At 45.3% G+C, this 13,257-nt stretch overlaps 1 protein-coding gene across 1 annotated transcript in view; it reads left to right on the top strand.

Moving 5' to 3' along the window:
* Positions 1-12,724, top strand: part of SYP61 (syntaxin of plants 61) — a 37,995-nt gene extending 25,271 nt beyond the window's left edge. Inside the window, exon 7 of the mRNA XM_087383894.1 lies at positions 12,420-12,724. Within this exon, the coding sequence (XP_087240020.1) occupies positions 12,420-12,527 (108 nt within the window). The 3' untranslated portion in view covers positions 12,528-12,724. The remainder of the gene's footprint in view (positions 1-12,419) is intronic.
* Positions 12,725-13,257: the final 533 nt, after the last annotated feature.

The following is a 13,257-nucleotide window of genomic DNA, read 5'->3' as shown; positions in this document are numbered from 1 at the left end:
TCTGAGTGTGTGTGTTGCATCTGTGATCGTCTATCTGAGTTGAGTGTGTAAGAGTTGGAGAGATCTTGGGTGGAGGTTTGAGTGATTCATTCCCTCCTAATTTTTAACATGGTATCAGAGCCATAGGCTCTCAACTCTTCTTCATCAAAGCACTCTCTGAAGGAAGGAGTCCCTTGGCAGAAGGGCGATTCTGTTTTCAGCTCAGGCTAGCACAGGAGGTGAGTACATCTTTTTTGCTTCAGTTGTTTTTCAATTTGCTATTCACCGAGATGGATCAGCGTTTAGAAGCCTCTACACCCAGTGCTCGTCCTTCCTCCTCCTCCAATCATCTTCCTTCATTCATTCCCAACTTTGGTGAAGCTGGAAAGTTCGATGGGACGAACTATCCAATTTGGAAAGTCAAGATCCGAAGCCATCTCGTGGCACGAAAGCTGTGGAAGATAGTGATTGGGACCGAGGTAAAGCCGGAGGACATTGTGGACAAAAGAGGTGATGTTCTATTTGAAGCAGATGTGGATGAACTTAGTGCATGGGAGGAGAGGGATGCTCAAGCCTTAGCAATGCTAATCGGCACAACAGCAGATGCTGTGATCCCTCATATCCAGTTGGCCATACTGAAGGAGTTGTATGAAACCGACAATACAGCCCGTATCATTACTCTTCAGCATCAACTTTATAATCTTCATATGAACGAGGGTGATACTGTGCATGACCATCTGACAAAGGTGAAAGTCGTGCGGGACCAGCTCGCAGCGGTTGGTCAGAAGGTGGACTCGAGTCAATTAGCGATGCTCACACTCCACAAATTGCCACGGAGTTTCAAAAGTTTTGTGACTACGGTCACTGTGGGTCAATGGACTAAGCCACTCACCTTTGAGGAGCTTGGCTCATTACTGCTTCAGGAGGAGGCCCGGGAGAAACTCTTTACGCAAACCGACGAAAAGGCATTAGTGGCCAAAGACAAGCTTGGAAAAGGCAAGTCAAAGGAATTCAAGAAGTCAGAGGACATAGACCGAAAGAAGAAAATGATGGGGTAGCCGAGAGGAAGCACAGTACCACCACGGAGACAGGGCTTGCTATGTTAGGAGGAAGGAACCTTTCTAAAGCCTATTGGAGTGAAGCTGTAAATACAGTAGTACACATCCTCAACAGGACCAAGATGAAGGCCGTCAAGGACAAGACTCCATATCAGGCATTTTATGGTAAGAAGCCCTCTATCACTCATCTTCGCATTTTTGGTTTTAACGCATGGGTGCATGTGCACAAGGAAGAAAGGACCAAGCTTGATTCCCAGAGCAGAAAATGTATCTTTGTTGGGTATAGCGAAGAATCCAAGGCCTATCGACTCTTCAACCCAGTAAAGAAGCAGATCCTTATCAATCGGGATGTCATCTTCGAGGAAAAGGAACCTGAACCCTAGGAGGAGCCTTAGATTGAGGAGGAGGAGATTGTTCAACCCCCGAACCGACCCCGCCCTAGGTTGACCATCCAAGAGGCATAGCAGGATGTTCCAAAAGCAGTTCCAGTTCCTCCTCCCACTAAGAAGCAGAAGAGGTTGCCCCAATGGTATCTAAGAACATTGGAAGACTCTCGGGTCACCGATATACCTGAGAGTAGCAGTTCCGGATTGCGTCGGTCCCAACGTCTTAAGCAGACCCCATCCATGAAGTTTGTGTTGGTGGCTCAGCCTGAAGAGCCAAGGTCCTTCGAGGAGGCGAAGGACAATCCAGAATGGCAAGTTACCATGCAGGCAGAGATGGATGCTATTCTGAAGAAAAATCCCTGGGACTTAGTGGCCAGGCCCCCGCGACGGAAAGTCATCAACACTAAGTGGGTATACAAACTTAAATTCAAATCGGACGGTAGCTTGGATAAGTACAAAGCAAGGTTAGTGGTCAAAGGTTTTGCTCAGACTGAAGGCATGGATTTTGATGAAACTTTTGCTCCCACAGCTCACATGGTTACTATCCGGACAGTGATTGCCCTTGCTGCCTAATTCCATTGGCCTATTTTTCAAATGGACGTGAAGTCCGCATTCCTTAATGGAACCTCGGAGGAGGAGGTGTACGTCGAGCAGCCACAAGGCTTTCAAGATCCAGGGTCCCCATTAAAGGTCTGCAGGTTGAAGAAGGCATTATACGTGCTGAAACAGGCCCCCAGAGCTTGGTACCAAAGGATAGATGTATTCTTTCAGAAGATAGGGCTAAGTCGGAGTCCTTCTGAGGCAAACCTCTACTTGTTCATTGAGAAGGGGTTGCGATTGGTACTCATTCTCTATGTTGATGATCTTATCTTGACAAGTGACCATGTCAAGAAGATTTCCTAGGTCAGGGAGCTACTCATGTCTGAGTTTGAGATGACTGATCTTGGGTTATTACACTACTTCCTTGGGATAGAAGTAAAGCAGGCCAAAGACAGGATCTTCATTTCACAGGAGAAATATTGCAGAGAACTTCTGAAGAGATTCCAAATGGAGGATTGCAGGACAACAGTAACTCCTATGGAGATTGGTATTCACGACACATCTCAGCCGGTCGATACTCCTTTGTATCGACGATTGGTAGGAAGCTTGCTTTACCTTACCAATACTCGACATGATATTTGTTATGCAGTTGGGCTGTTATGCCAGTTCTCTGCTTCTCCCAGGAAGAGTCATTAGGATGCAGGTTTACAGGTGCTGAGGTATCTAAAGGGTACTTGCACCTACGGGATCACCTACACCAAACGCATCGAACCAGGTGGTTCTGTGACAATGATTGGGCGGGTGATGCTGACACCAGAAGATCAACAACAGGGTATTGCTTCTTACTTGCATCTGGTGCCATCTCTTGGCTGAGTAAGGAGCAACCCATAGTGGCCCTTTCATCTACAGAGGCAGAGTACAGAGCCGCATGTACAGCAGCTTGTGAGACACTGTGGTTGAGGTGGATTCTGGAGGACATGGACGTGTGTCAGGAGGACGCAACAGTGCTAATGTACGACAATCAGAGTTGCATAGCCATTGCCAAGAATCTAATGTTCCATGCACGGACCAAGCACATCGAAGTTCATTACCACTTTGTTCGAGAGCTCATCATCGACGATGTGATCGAGCTCATGTACCGCCCGACCGCCAACAACTTGTCCAACCTCTTCACAAAGGCACTCCCTTGAGAACAGATGGAGCACCTCATCAGACGTATGGGGATTGGCCCACAGTTGTGACATTGAGGGGGGGTGTTAGAATCTCACTGTGCCCACCTGTGAGCCCTCGATTTGAGGGGACAAGGGGCAATGAGAGGTAGGAGGGCTGGGGAGAGACCCAGGCTGGAATAGGAGGGAGGATAGCATGGCAGATATAGGCGACCAGCACACGGGCTGGTCGCAGCCTGCAACAGCAGGTATGAGGGGGGCTTCAGGCCTCACATGGAGGCATCAGCAGCAGTGCGGACTGGCCACCCAGGGCACCCTTATATAGGGGCCTATGGCTGGCCAAGTCGGCCCAACCAGGGCCAACCCTGGTCGGTTTATGGTGCCCATATAGTCGGCCACCAGACAGGGTACCGATCCTGCTGGTCGGTCATCTGAAGGGGCCTGGGCAGAGCCTATAAAAGGCCCACTTCTCCATTCAGCCCAGCATCCAGTGCGATACTGAAAGCCCTTCTCCAAGGCTGTGTTCAGCACTCAGATCTGGGGCAGTTTGTGAGAGAGAGTTCATCAGTTTTCTCCAGCACCCTGCTGTGATTTGTATTGCTCCCTTGGAGCCATTTTCTGCCCACCATCCGGTGGATGAATATACTCTCTCTCTCCGTCTATATTTATTTCTGAGTGTGTGTGTTTGTTGCATCTGTGATCGTCTATCTGAGTTGAGTGTGTAAGAGTTGGAGAGATCTTGGGTGGAGGTTTGAGTGATTCATTCCCTCCTAATTTTTAACATGGAAAGGTCACCTTCCCATCTGTAAGCCCCCATATGAGGAGAGCATTGGGGGGGGTGAACCTTGGTCCTCCTGAGGGATGGTGACATGGGCAGCAAGATGGTTGCAATATTGTCAAGAATCAAAGAGAGAGAAGGTGCCTGCATGACGGGCCAAGTGGAGAGGGTAGTGGGCGGGGTCATAGCTTGCTAACAGGCCCTGAACATGGCGACACATGGCGGGTGACATCAGCAAAGGTACAGCAGCAGTACGGATCAGTACGGCACTGCACACGTGGCTGGAGAGAGCCTGGCAGAGGGCAGAACCAGCAGGACAGAAGGGGCAGAGGTGGAGGCTATGGTGGGCCAGCCACCTGGCCATAGATTTGCCCAAGGGTAAGGCCCAATGGGGGCTTCCCTTGGGGCCAGGCAGCAGCCCAAAAGAGCCCAACAACAGCCCTTATATAGGACAGTAAAGTCGGCCCAGGAGGTGCCAGAAAAGTTGGCCAGGGGGAGGAAGAAAACCGACAAGCAGTCGCTGCTGGGTCAGTAGGTTTTCCCAGCTCCTTGGGGCCTATAAAAGCAGAGGCCCTTGGCCTCATTCTACATCTTCTGGAGTAGATCTTCAAGGAGTAGGAAGGAGCAGCAGAGCAGCACGAGTTGGGCCTATGACCAGGAGGTGAATTGGGCTGAGGAGCTGCAGACTCAGCTCATAGAGGGCTGCCTACCTAGGCTGACACGGCAGCAAGGTTGAGAAGATCATCATGGACGGAAAGTCTACAGACACTCGAGGTGGAGCACACGGGCTTGAGTCTAGAGATAGCCAGCAGATAGGAGGAGTACCTTGTGGTAAGATCAAAGGACCACACCTTGGTGGGACTCTGGATCTCTCTTTTATATTGTGTCCATAGCTTTGGATGGAAATATATTATTTTGGTGGTTTCTCTATCTAGCTAGTTCATTTTCTATTGATGAGTCTGCACACATCTATGCTATGCACATAAGTTTAAGAAGTTTGTGATTCCACACCCCACACCACACTATGTGAGCTCCTGGGCTATTCTATTAGCCTTCCGCTGTGCGTACCCTCTGTTGGGTCATTTCTAACAGGACCCAGAGGTTGGCGAGGCTGCGGTGGTAGAAGATCAAGGATAGAGCGCTGGTCGCTATCTATGGGTGCGGTCCGGCGTGGTCTCTTGGCTGCAGCTCTACGTCTGACTAGGGCCACAGTAACTCCTGTAGGTCGTGTGAGTAAAGCAAAACAAACTATTGCTATTGCAAAAAGTACAACTCAAGCCGACATAACCACCCTAACTAGTCCTAACCAACCCAAGGGGGAGAAACCCCTTACTAGGGACAAAAATGCCCCTTGGGTGAGGTGTCCACACTAACCCACTACTAACATCCTACAAATCCCCTCTGTTGCATGCAATCTCTCTCAGACATAGCGATAATGTATGTATTTGTCTCATGCGGACATGAAACAAAGGATTCTGTGCTACCGCAATAACACTCTGACTCTCAGTGAGAATAGGACAGCTAGTAACTCCTCATAGATTCCCATATGCCTTTCAGCATCTCGTAATCTCCGGCTTTAATAAGCCGCTACATGACCATCCTGATGAAGTGCAGCCCCAACACATTCTCCGCACGCATCACAATCCACATCAAAGGTTTGTATAGATCAGGGACTACAAGAATTGGTTCTGTAAGTCAGCTGCCCTTTGAGAGTATTAAATGTTGTCTTTTTGTGGTTCGGCCCATTTGAAGGCTGCATTCTTCTTGGTCAAATCATGAAGTGGAGCAGCAATATCAACAAAATGCCAAGAGCAGAGACCCAGAAAGCTACGTACTTCATGCATAGTTTTTCAGCTCGAGCCATTCTTGAATGGCTTGTATCTTAGCAGGATCCATGTGTATGCCATTCTTGGAAAGGATATGCCCCAAATAATGGGTCTTGTCTAGGGCACAGAGCTGATGATTACTCAGCTCTTGAAAGACAATAGCAACGTGCTTCTTGTGCTCTTTTTCAAACTTAGAAAAGACTATAATGTCATTGAAGAAGGTACTAGTGAAAAGCCTATAAGGGTGGAAGATACGATCCATCATTCTGTTGAAGGTGGCAAGGACATTTGTCAACCCAAATGGCATCACCAAATACTCATATAGACCAAAGGTAGTGCCGAATGCGATCTTGTGCACACCTTGTGGTTGTATGCATATCTGATGATAGCCACTTTTTAAATCTATCCCGTTGAATAGTGAAGCTCCACTTAATTGATTCAACACATCCTCGATGTGGTATGGGAAATTTGTTTTTGACGGTCATCTTATTCAAGACGCGGTAATCCACACACATCCGAAAAGAGCCATCATTCTTCTGAACCAGAAGTACAGGTGAGCAAAAAGGAGAGGAGCTGGGTTGAATTAGCCCTTTGGACAGCAAGTCTTGCACCTGGGCCATGATCCTCTTTCTGTGTAGTACTAACCTTGTAATGTGGTCTATTAGATGGCTCACTGCCTGACATAAGTTCTATTTGATAATCTTTTGGTCTCTTAGGGGGTAACTTTCCAAGCAAAGCATCCCAAAAACAATCTTTTAAATTTTCAAGAAAATGAAAATTTTCCATTTAACTCAGCATGCACATTTAAAGCTATTCCCATGATAAAAATGTGTACGTAAAAATAACAGACTTCATTGCTTTTCCTCCAAAAGTATTAGATACAATGGGAATGGTCTCCCCTTTGTCTTCGTAGCAGTCCTCTAGTTTTTTCCTTTATATACAAAATCCAATTCTACAATGAAACCAAGGCGTCCCAAGAACTATCATGATGCTTGAGAGGCGAAATGAGAAAGTCTTGCTGGTGTACATAGTTTTGTACGTGCAAACGGAGCTTCCCGAATCCCAATCAAGGGAGTAACTGGCACAAGATACCATGAAACATTTGATCGGCATCAAGGGCCTTACCCAACCCTTCGGTCTTGATACCCAATCAGAGGGCTATCCTTTGATATAAAGCTATGACTCAAACAGTATTAGCGCCTGTGGTCTCTGATCTTTCCCCAAGCAAGGCATAACTCTCTCTCTTTAGGATCACTGACTCATCCCAATACATCCAAGATGCCTCCCCCCACTGGCCTAGGTGGCACTTGGGGCTTCTTTTTTCCTTCAAACCCATAGGTCTCTTAGGGCAGTGGGCGGCTACATGCCCCTCATTGCCACACCTGAAACATTTGTCTCTTTACGGAGAATGGCAACATGGTCAGGGGTAAACTGGTATCTTCCCTTGTAAGTTTTTGGCATTTGGTTTCCCCTCGGCTTCTGAGGCTGAACTTCCCTCTTCTCAGCCTTGGGAAACTCTCGTTTCTCAAACCTGGGTGGGGCTAGCTTTTCTTCTTTGCTGTCCCTGCTTGAAGTGATGGCACAATAGTAGGGTCTTGCATGTACATAAGACTAGCCACTGAGGCTGAGTGCATTATGTCATGTATGCCTTTGTTATGCTGGGCTTTAAGCATAGCCCCTTCTTGAAAGGAGCTATTTGCAAATAAGCATCCCAAAATTTCTGATTATAGGTCTGTACTGTGTCCCTGCATCCATATGCAAACTCTCCCAACTGAGGAGGACGTGGTCTCTGAATTGCTTAGGCATAAGCTGTTTATAAAAGGCTTTCTTGAAGCCCTTCCAATATTTTGGAGCTGAGCTATCTGTGGTCTGTGTACTCAAACCATGCAATCGCTGTGCTTTTAGATGTAAACTGACCATGCGCAGTTTCGAAGACTCAAAGAAATTTTCTGTACTAAATGTGGCATCAAATTGTCTGATAAACTGCAAAGCCTTTTTTGTGTGAGCATTCTGGCCATCAGAGACTTAGAGCCTTCCTTGAATTCCTTGCCTTTAGATCCTTTCCTCTTCTGGGTACCCTCTTTCATGCTATGAATGGTTCGCTTTCTGTGAGAGGGAGAAGAGCTACTGTTGGACAAAGATGAAGAACTGGAATTGAAAGATTAATGAGAGGGAGAAGGACTGCGCTTCTGCTTTCTATGCTTCTTGCCTTTCTTACCGTGATCCCCATAATCCCATTTGCGGATTGAATTCTTGGCAGGGGGTTTGGGCACATCATAAGCATGATGCTTCTCATGCCGGGAATCCTATTACACATCCAAGTCCTCCATACTCCCTGTTGTGAATAGGTGTTGGACATGAGGGTCTCTTGGAAACTCTTCCAGCTCCTGCATGTGAGCCTTAACTGTCTCTTCCAATTCTGCTTGAATCTGGTGCTGCCTTGGCTGAATTGCAGCTGTCATCTCGGGAGGTGCAACTGTTGAACTTTTTTTTAAAAAGAGTAAGTTGAGAGGATAGAATGCGAGCAATAATGTCGGTTATTAACGGCCTCGTTGTCTCCCAATGTGTCTTCTAAGCTCGTTGGATTTTTGGAGGCCTATAATGAACTGCGCCTCATTGCCCTTCCCCACCTAGAATACTGCTCGGAATTGAATCATCCGTAGCAGTCTTGGCATCGCGTGGAAGCTAATACATTCTTTCTGGCCTTTTCTTTAGCTTCACCCAAGTTGTTGGCCTTCAAGGTTTGTGATACCTCTAATGAGGTAGATGAGACCTTCTCCCCTTGAGCCTTTTCCTTCGTCTTGTCACCCAAACGGGGACCATATTTTGCAGGGGTCTCAATATCACCCAATTGAAGGTTCCTACAAAGTATCGTGCCCATCGGATATCATTTGCATGGACCTTGCAGTCGCAAAGTGCATACACAAGATGGCACGTATAGATCACGTTGCAGTCCAAAGGCCTTTCTTTTACCAATACAATCTAAGGCGGACTTTGGTACTTCAAAATGAGCCGGATTTTGGTCCCTGTGTTCAGTGTGCCTTGCCACAATCAGTCTCACAGTAGATCACCCTATTGTAAAAGGATAGGTGATACGTTCTAGATGGACGACGCTTCGATTGAGATCTTGCGATTCAGCCATAACGTTTGACAACTATGCTCTCTCTCCAATCTCCACAAAGCCTAGCTTAACAATCTACTCCACACCCTGTCCTCAATGCACATCTGCTATTGGTTTGTTGCCCGGTATAGTATATCGATCTTGACTAAATCTCTGCAAGGGGTTTAACCCATGGTGACTAAAACAGTCCAAGCATCTCTTTGAACATTGACGTTCACCACATTGGAACGCTCTTCATACTGACGATGATGACTGCAGGAGACCTTGCCAAGACAATTCCCAGACGGCTAAACCACAGCAAAGAATTCAATTTATGACAAGCGCTGGCCACCAACTTTGGCGGTGCTCTGTTTTCAATTGCCCATCAGCCACATAGTGCATCGCTCATCTCTCTACATGATTTGCAGCCTGTTTAATCGCTGAGATACGTTGCAGTTTCAACATAGACCTCAACAACCCAACTCTTTACCATCACTTGTCTTGCAAAGTTATATTACACACCGGCCGACAACCTACATGTGCGAATCTCAGCGACCATCTCAACACTTTTGCCCAACAAACCAGTAAGTTGCCTTGTAATTTGATACCAATGCAATTTCCAAGGTACAAGTCGAAATTTTCACAAACAACGTCTTACTGATAAATTTGACGTTCCATCCTAGAATGGAAATGCACAACAAACAATTCATGGTCATGATCACATGCTAGGGCCCATAACCGAATCGGGCTGGGCCCTCCCCCACCAAAGTATCTGTATTGATTGATGAAAAGCCTGAATTACAAAGCTTTGCAGCTCGTGGCCGATCGTGCTAGCATCCACAAGCTATCTAGATAAATTACAAGGATGTGGAAGAGCCAGCTTCCCAACGCAGTAATTGCCACATGTCACATTCCTAGCTACCTACTAGTTACATGCCAATAACTTGGAAACGGTGGAACCTTCCAAGCCCTTGATCACACATCAAGGTAAGCTCCTCCTTGCAGGCAGCCTTAGCCCCTTAAGAATAGGGCACTCTCTTGAATTAATTGTAGCACATAACCATGCCACCCATGAATTGTTAGCTCTTGCATGTAGATAGAAATCTCTAGACTAGTCCTAGTCTCTGTGGGCTCCCCACCAAGCAAAACGGTGCACACAAATAGAAATACTTTGGTTGATCGAGGTCAACCCTCTTTGATTATGGTTAAGAACCTTGATTGTGTCCCACATCACTTGATGAATAAAATCTGAGTTATCTCCCTCTTCTGCTCTGCTATCTGTTGTCTATTTTCCGTAGTGAGACTATCTCTATGTGTGTGCATCTCGAGTGATTGGAAAGGGTTTCAGAGATCATTCCACTGCGTGAGCTTTGAGTGTTTCGTACCTTTGTCACTTATCCACCTCAAGCAGAACATTCACTGAAGCCTTCTTGTTGGCAGCTTGGACTGGAGAAAACGTGGAGTCATCTTTTGGAGAGTTCTCAGTAGTGCACTCACTTGGATTGCTGTTTTGTGCCCAGCTCCTTTGCTGGAATCTTTCTGCTCTTTTGTAAGCTGTTGTCCCACATCAGTTATCTCTCTCTTCTGCTCTGCTATCTGTTGTCTATTTTCTGTAGTGAGACTATCTCTATGTGCGTGCATCTCGAGTGATTGGAAAGAGTTTCTGAGATCATTCCACTGCGTGAGCTTTGAGTGTTTCGTACCTTTGTTCTCTAACATGGTATCAGAGCACCTTGTGCTTACCGTTCTTAGCTTCCTTTGAAAGCTATTGTATGGTGGTTTTTCAGCATTAATAGAAGTTCCCTTTTTCTGGGAAAAGAGAAAGGGGTAGAGAATACCACACAAATTTTGGATGGAGTAAGTACTATGTGCGACAAAGATTTTGAATAGATGCCCAAGCAAGGCCTTAAAAACCATAACTCCTGATGAGGCTTGTATGACCAAAAACCCAAGGTTGACTCCCTCAGGTTCTTTATGTGACCAAGTTGTAAATACTCCGAAAAAATAAGAAGTTGACCTTTTACTTGACCATAGTTAAACATTTTTTCATTTATTTTAATTATGGTCAAAGAGTTCGCCTATTTGGTCAAAGCATTGACTCCAGCCAATGAGGCTTGACTTTGGTCAAGGAGCCTTGGTTTTGGCCAAGGAGGGTTGACTTCGGTCAACCAGAGCATTTGTGCTGACTAAGGTCAGAGAGATTTGGCTAGGGTTAAGTATTTTGACCTCAAAAGGGCAGAAAGATTCCAGCAAAGGAGCTGGGCACAAAACAGCAATCCAAGTGAGTGCACTACTGAGAACTCTCCAAAAGATGACTCCACGCTCTCTCCAGTCCAAGCTGCCAACAAGAAGGCTTCAGTGAATGTTCTGCTTGAGGTGGATAAGTGATGGGGTTTATATATGCTGAGAACTCCCCAGTCTGTAAAATCGAACTGGTTTCTGCACACTTCCACGCCTACTGGCAGGGCTATAAATAGGACCTGACAGTGGCCAATCCCTGCTGTCCATCTGTCTAACTGCCACGCAGACGGCTCTTGTCCATCGTAGTTGTGTGGAAACTCAGCAGTAAGTACATGATTTCATTTTTGCACATCAAGAGGATGCTATTTGAGATGCCAATTGAATCACTCACTCCTTTAGTAGCAATCCTTGACTTTTTAGATTGAGCGTGACTATCACAAGTTGTCCATATTTGATTAGTGATATGGGCAATGATTTCTACCTGTACAAGGTTTTACAATGGGCTTCCTTGGTTTACTAGCAATAAAATTGGATAGCTTGTAGATGGTACAAAGATAGTCACAGCCTGGAAATCAATACATCATGAAAGTTTGGAATCGTAATTTCATTTAGTCTGTTTTGCATCTCTGAACATGTCATTCAGACACTTCGGGCAGTCATCAGCAATGCACCTTCAAGCTGGTAGCTTTTGTGATTTCTTATTTTGAGGTCTATTGTTGCGAATAGTACGATTAAACATTATTATCTTCAAGAGAGTTGCACACTTTTTAGAGTCCTTTTTGTTGAATTTTAGACTCCTAGAATTATATTTTTGCCAGGAAGGCTTGTAACTTGTGGATAGTTTTACACTGGAGAAGAATGTTCTCACCTGATCAACTAGTGGCTTCTTTTTTGTTTTCTATCTGTGAAAGGAATCAGTTCGATCTTGTTAAGGTTCTTGAATAATCCTGCTTGCCAAAGTTGCCTTAAAGGCTGAGAAACACCATTTTTAAGTTTTTACAAACGTCTGTACCAGCAGTGTTTAGTTGAAAAAGATAAAAACTGGTATAGGGAACCGAGCATAAAATACTGATTTATGGGGCTATTGACATTAACTGATGTATTGTTGTCATTTGCGGTTTTACTTGCCCCCCCCCCCCCCCCCCCCCCCCCCCGGGCCGCGCATCAGACATTGTACATATGTGTAGGTTTCCAGCAACATTTAGATACTGATTAGCCTGCATATTAGACCTATTGCAATTTCTAGGCAAGTGAGCATCTGATCTGCTGGTACAATATTTCTAGCGTCTTTACTTTGGCATGTGCAATTGTCATGTGTAACTTGTCATTTTCTTTTGTGTAGAAAAAAGTGGCACTTGTTATAAAAAAGGCTGGAGCGAAAGGACAGATTATGCTCATCATTTTTCTTGTTATCCTACTTTTGGTTTTGATTCTTCTTGTTTTTACATGACCCACATAAGAATATTAAGGCTTTTACAGCTTGGGAGGCTTCTGAGGCTATCAAAGGAGTGCACAGTGGACATTCCAATCATATGTAAGTTTTTGGCTTGCAGCTCCTTTTGAGAGCATGGGGCATGTATAATTCTCTTTGGCGGCGTTTTCAATCAAACAATTCATGGCATTTCTTCTCAATAAATGAATTTCACTTCAAGGCACATTTCTTCACTCTTTGTGCATGTGTTTTGTGTATCTTGAGTTTGTTGTTGTTGTTGTTTGTGTGTGTGTGTGTGTGTGATTTCACCCAAAAAAAAAGTGTGCGTGCGCGATATCTTGTGTGCCATGTGCCTTGTAATCAAGCATTGTTTTACAAACTTTAATTGCCAAATGACTAAATATATGAACAAAGACTATGATTGGCATGCAAATGTTTATTTTTTGTTGCAATTCGTGGCCATAAGGAGCATTGTATTTCTGCAAATGACTTGGCTCTATAGCTCTCTGTCACATTACCTCGAGGAAGTCAATGGTGTTCCATGCTGGGAGGTCTAGTTTTTTCAACACACAATGCGTGTTGTCCTTATCTAGTAATTGGAAAAAATGATCATATAAATAGGTACCTGATTGAGCAAGCTGGTGGAAGAACCGGTAGTGAGTCCAAAACCCATTGTAGATCTATCTAAATGTTGCAAATCTCCTAGGGATCCATGTAACACATCCATGAATCCTAAAATGCATTCTAT

This window comes from Dipteris shenzhenensis, chromosome 13 (genome assembly GCF_047967505.1).
Source record: "Dipteris shenzhenensis isolate YYH24624 ecotype China chromosome 13, Dip_SZ_1.0, whole genome shotgun sequence".
Classification (NCBI taxonomy): Eukaryota; Viridiplantae; Streptophyta; class Polypodiopsida; order Gleicheniales; family Dipteridaceae; genus Dipteris; species Dipteris shenzhenensis.
This window is presented reverse-complemented; position numbering and strand designations above follow the sequence as displayed.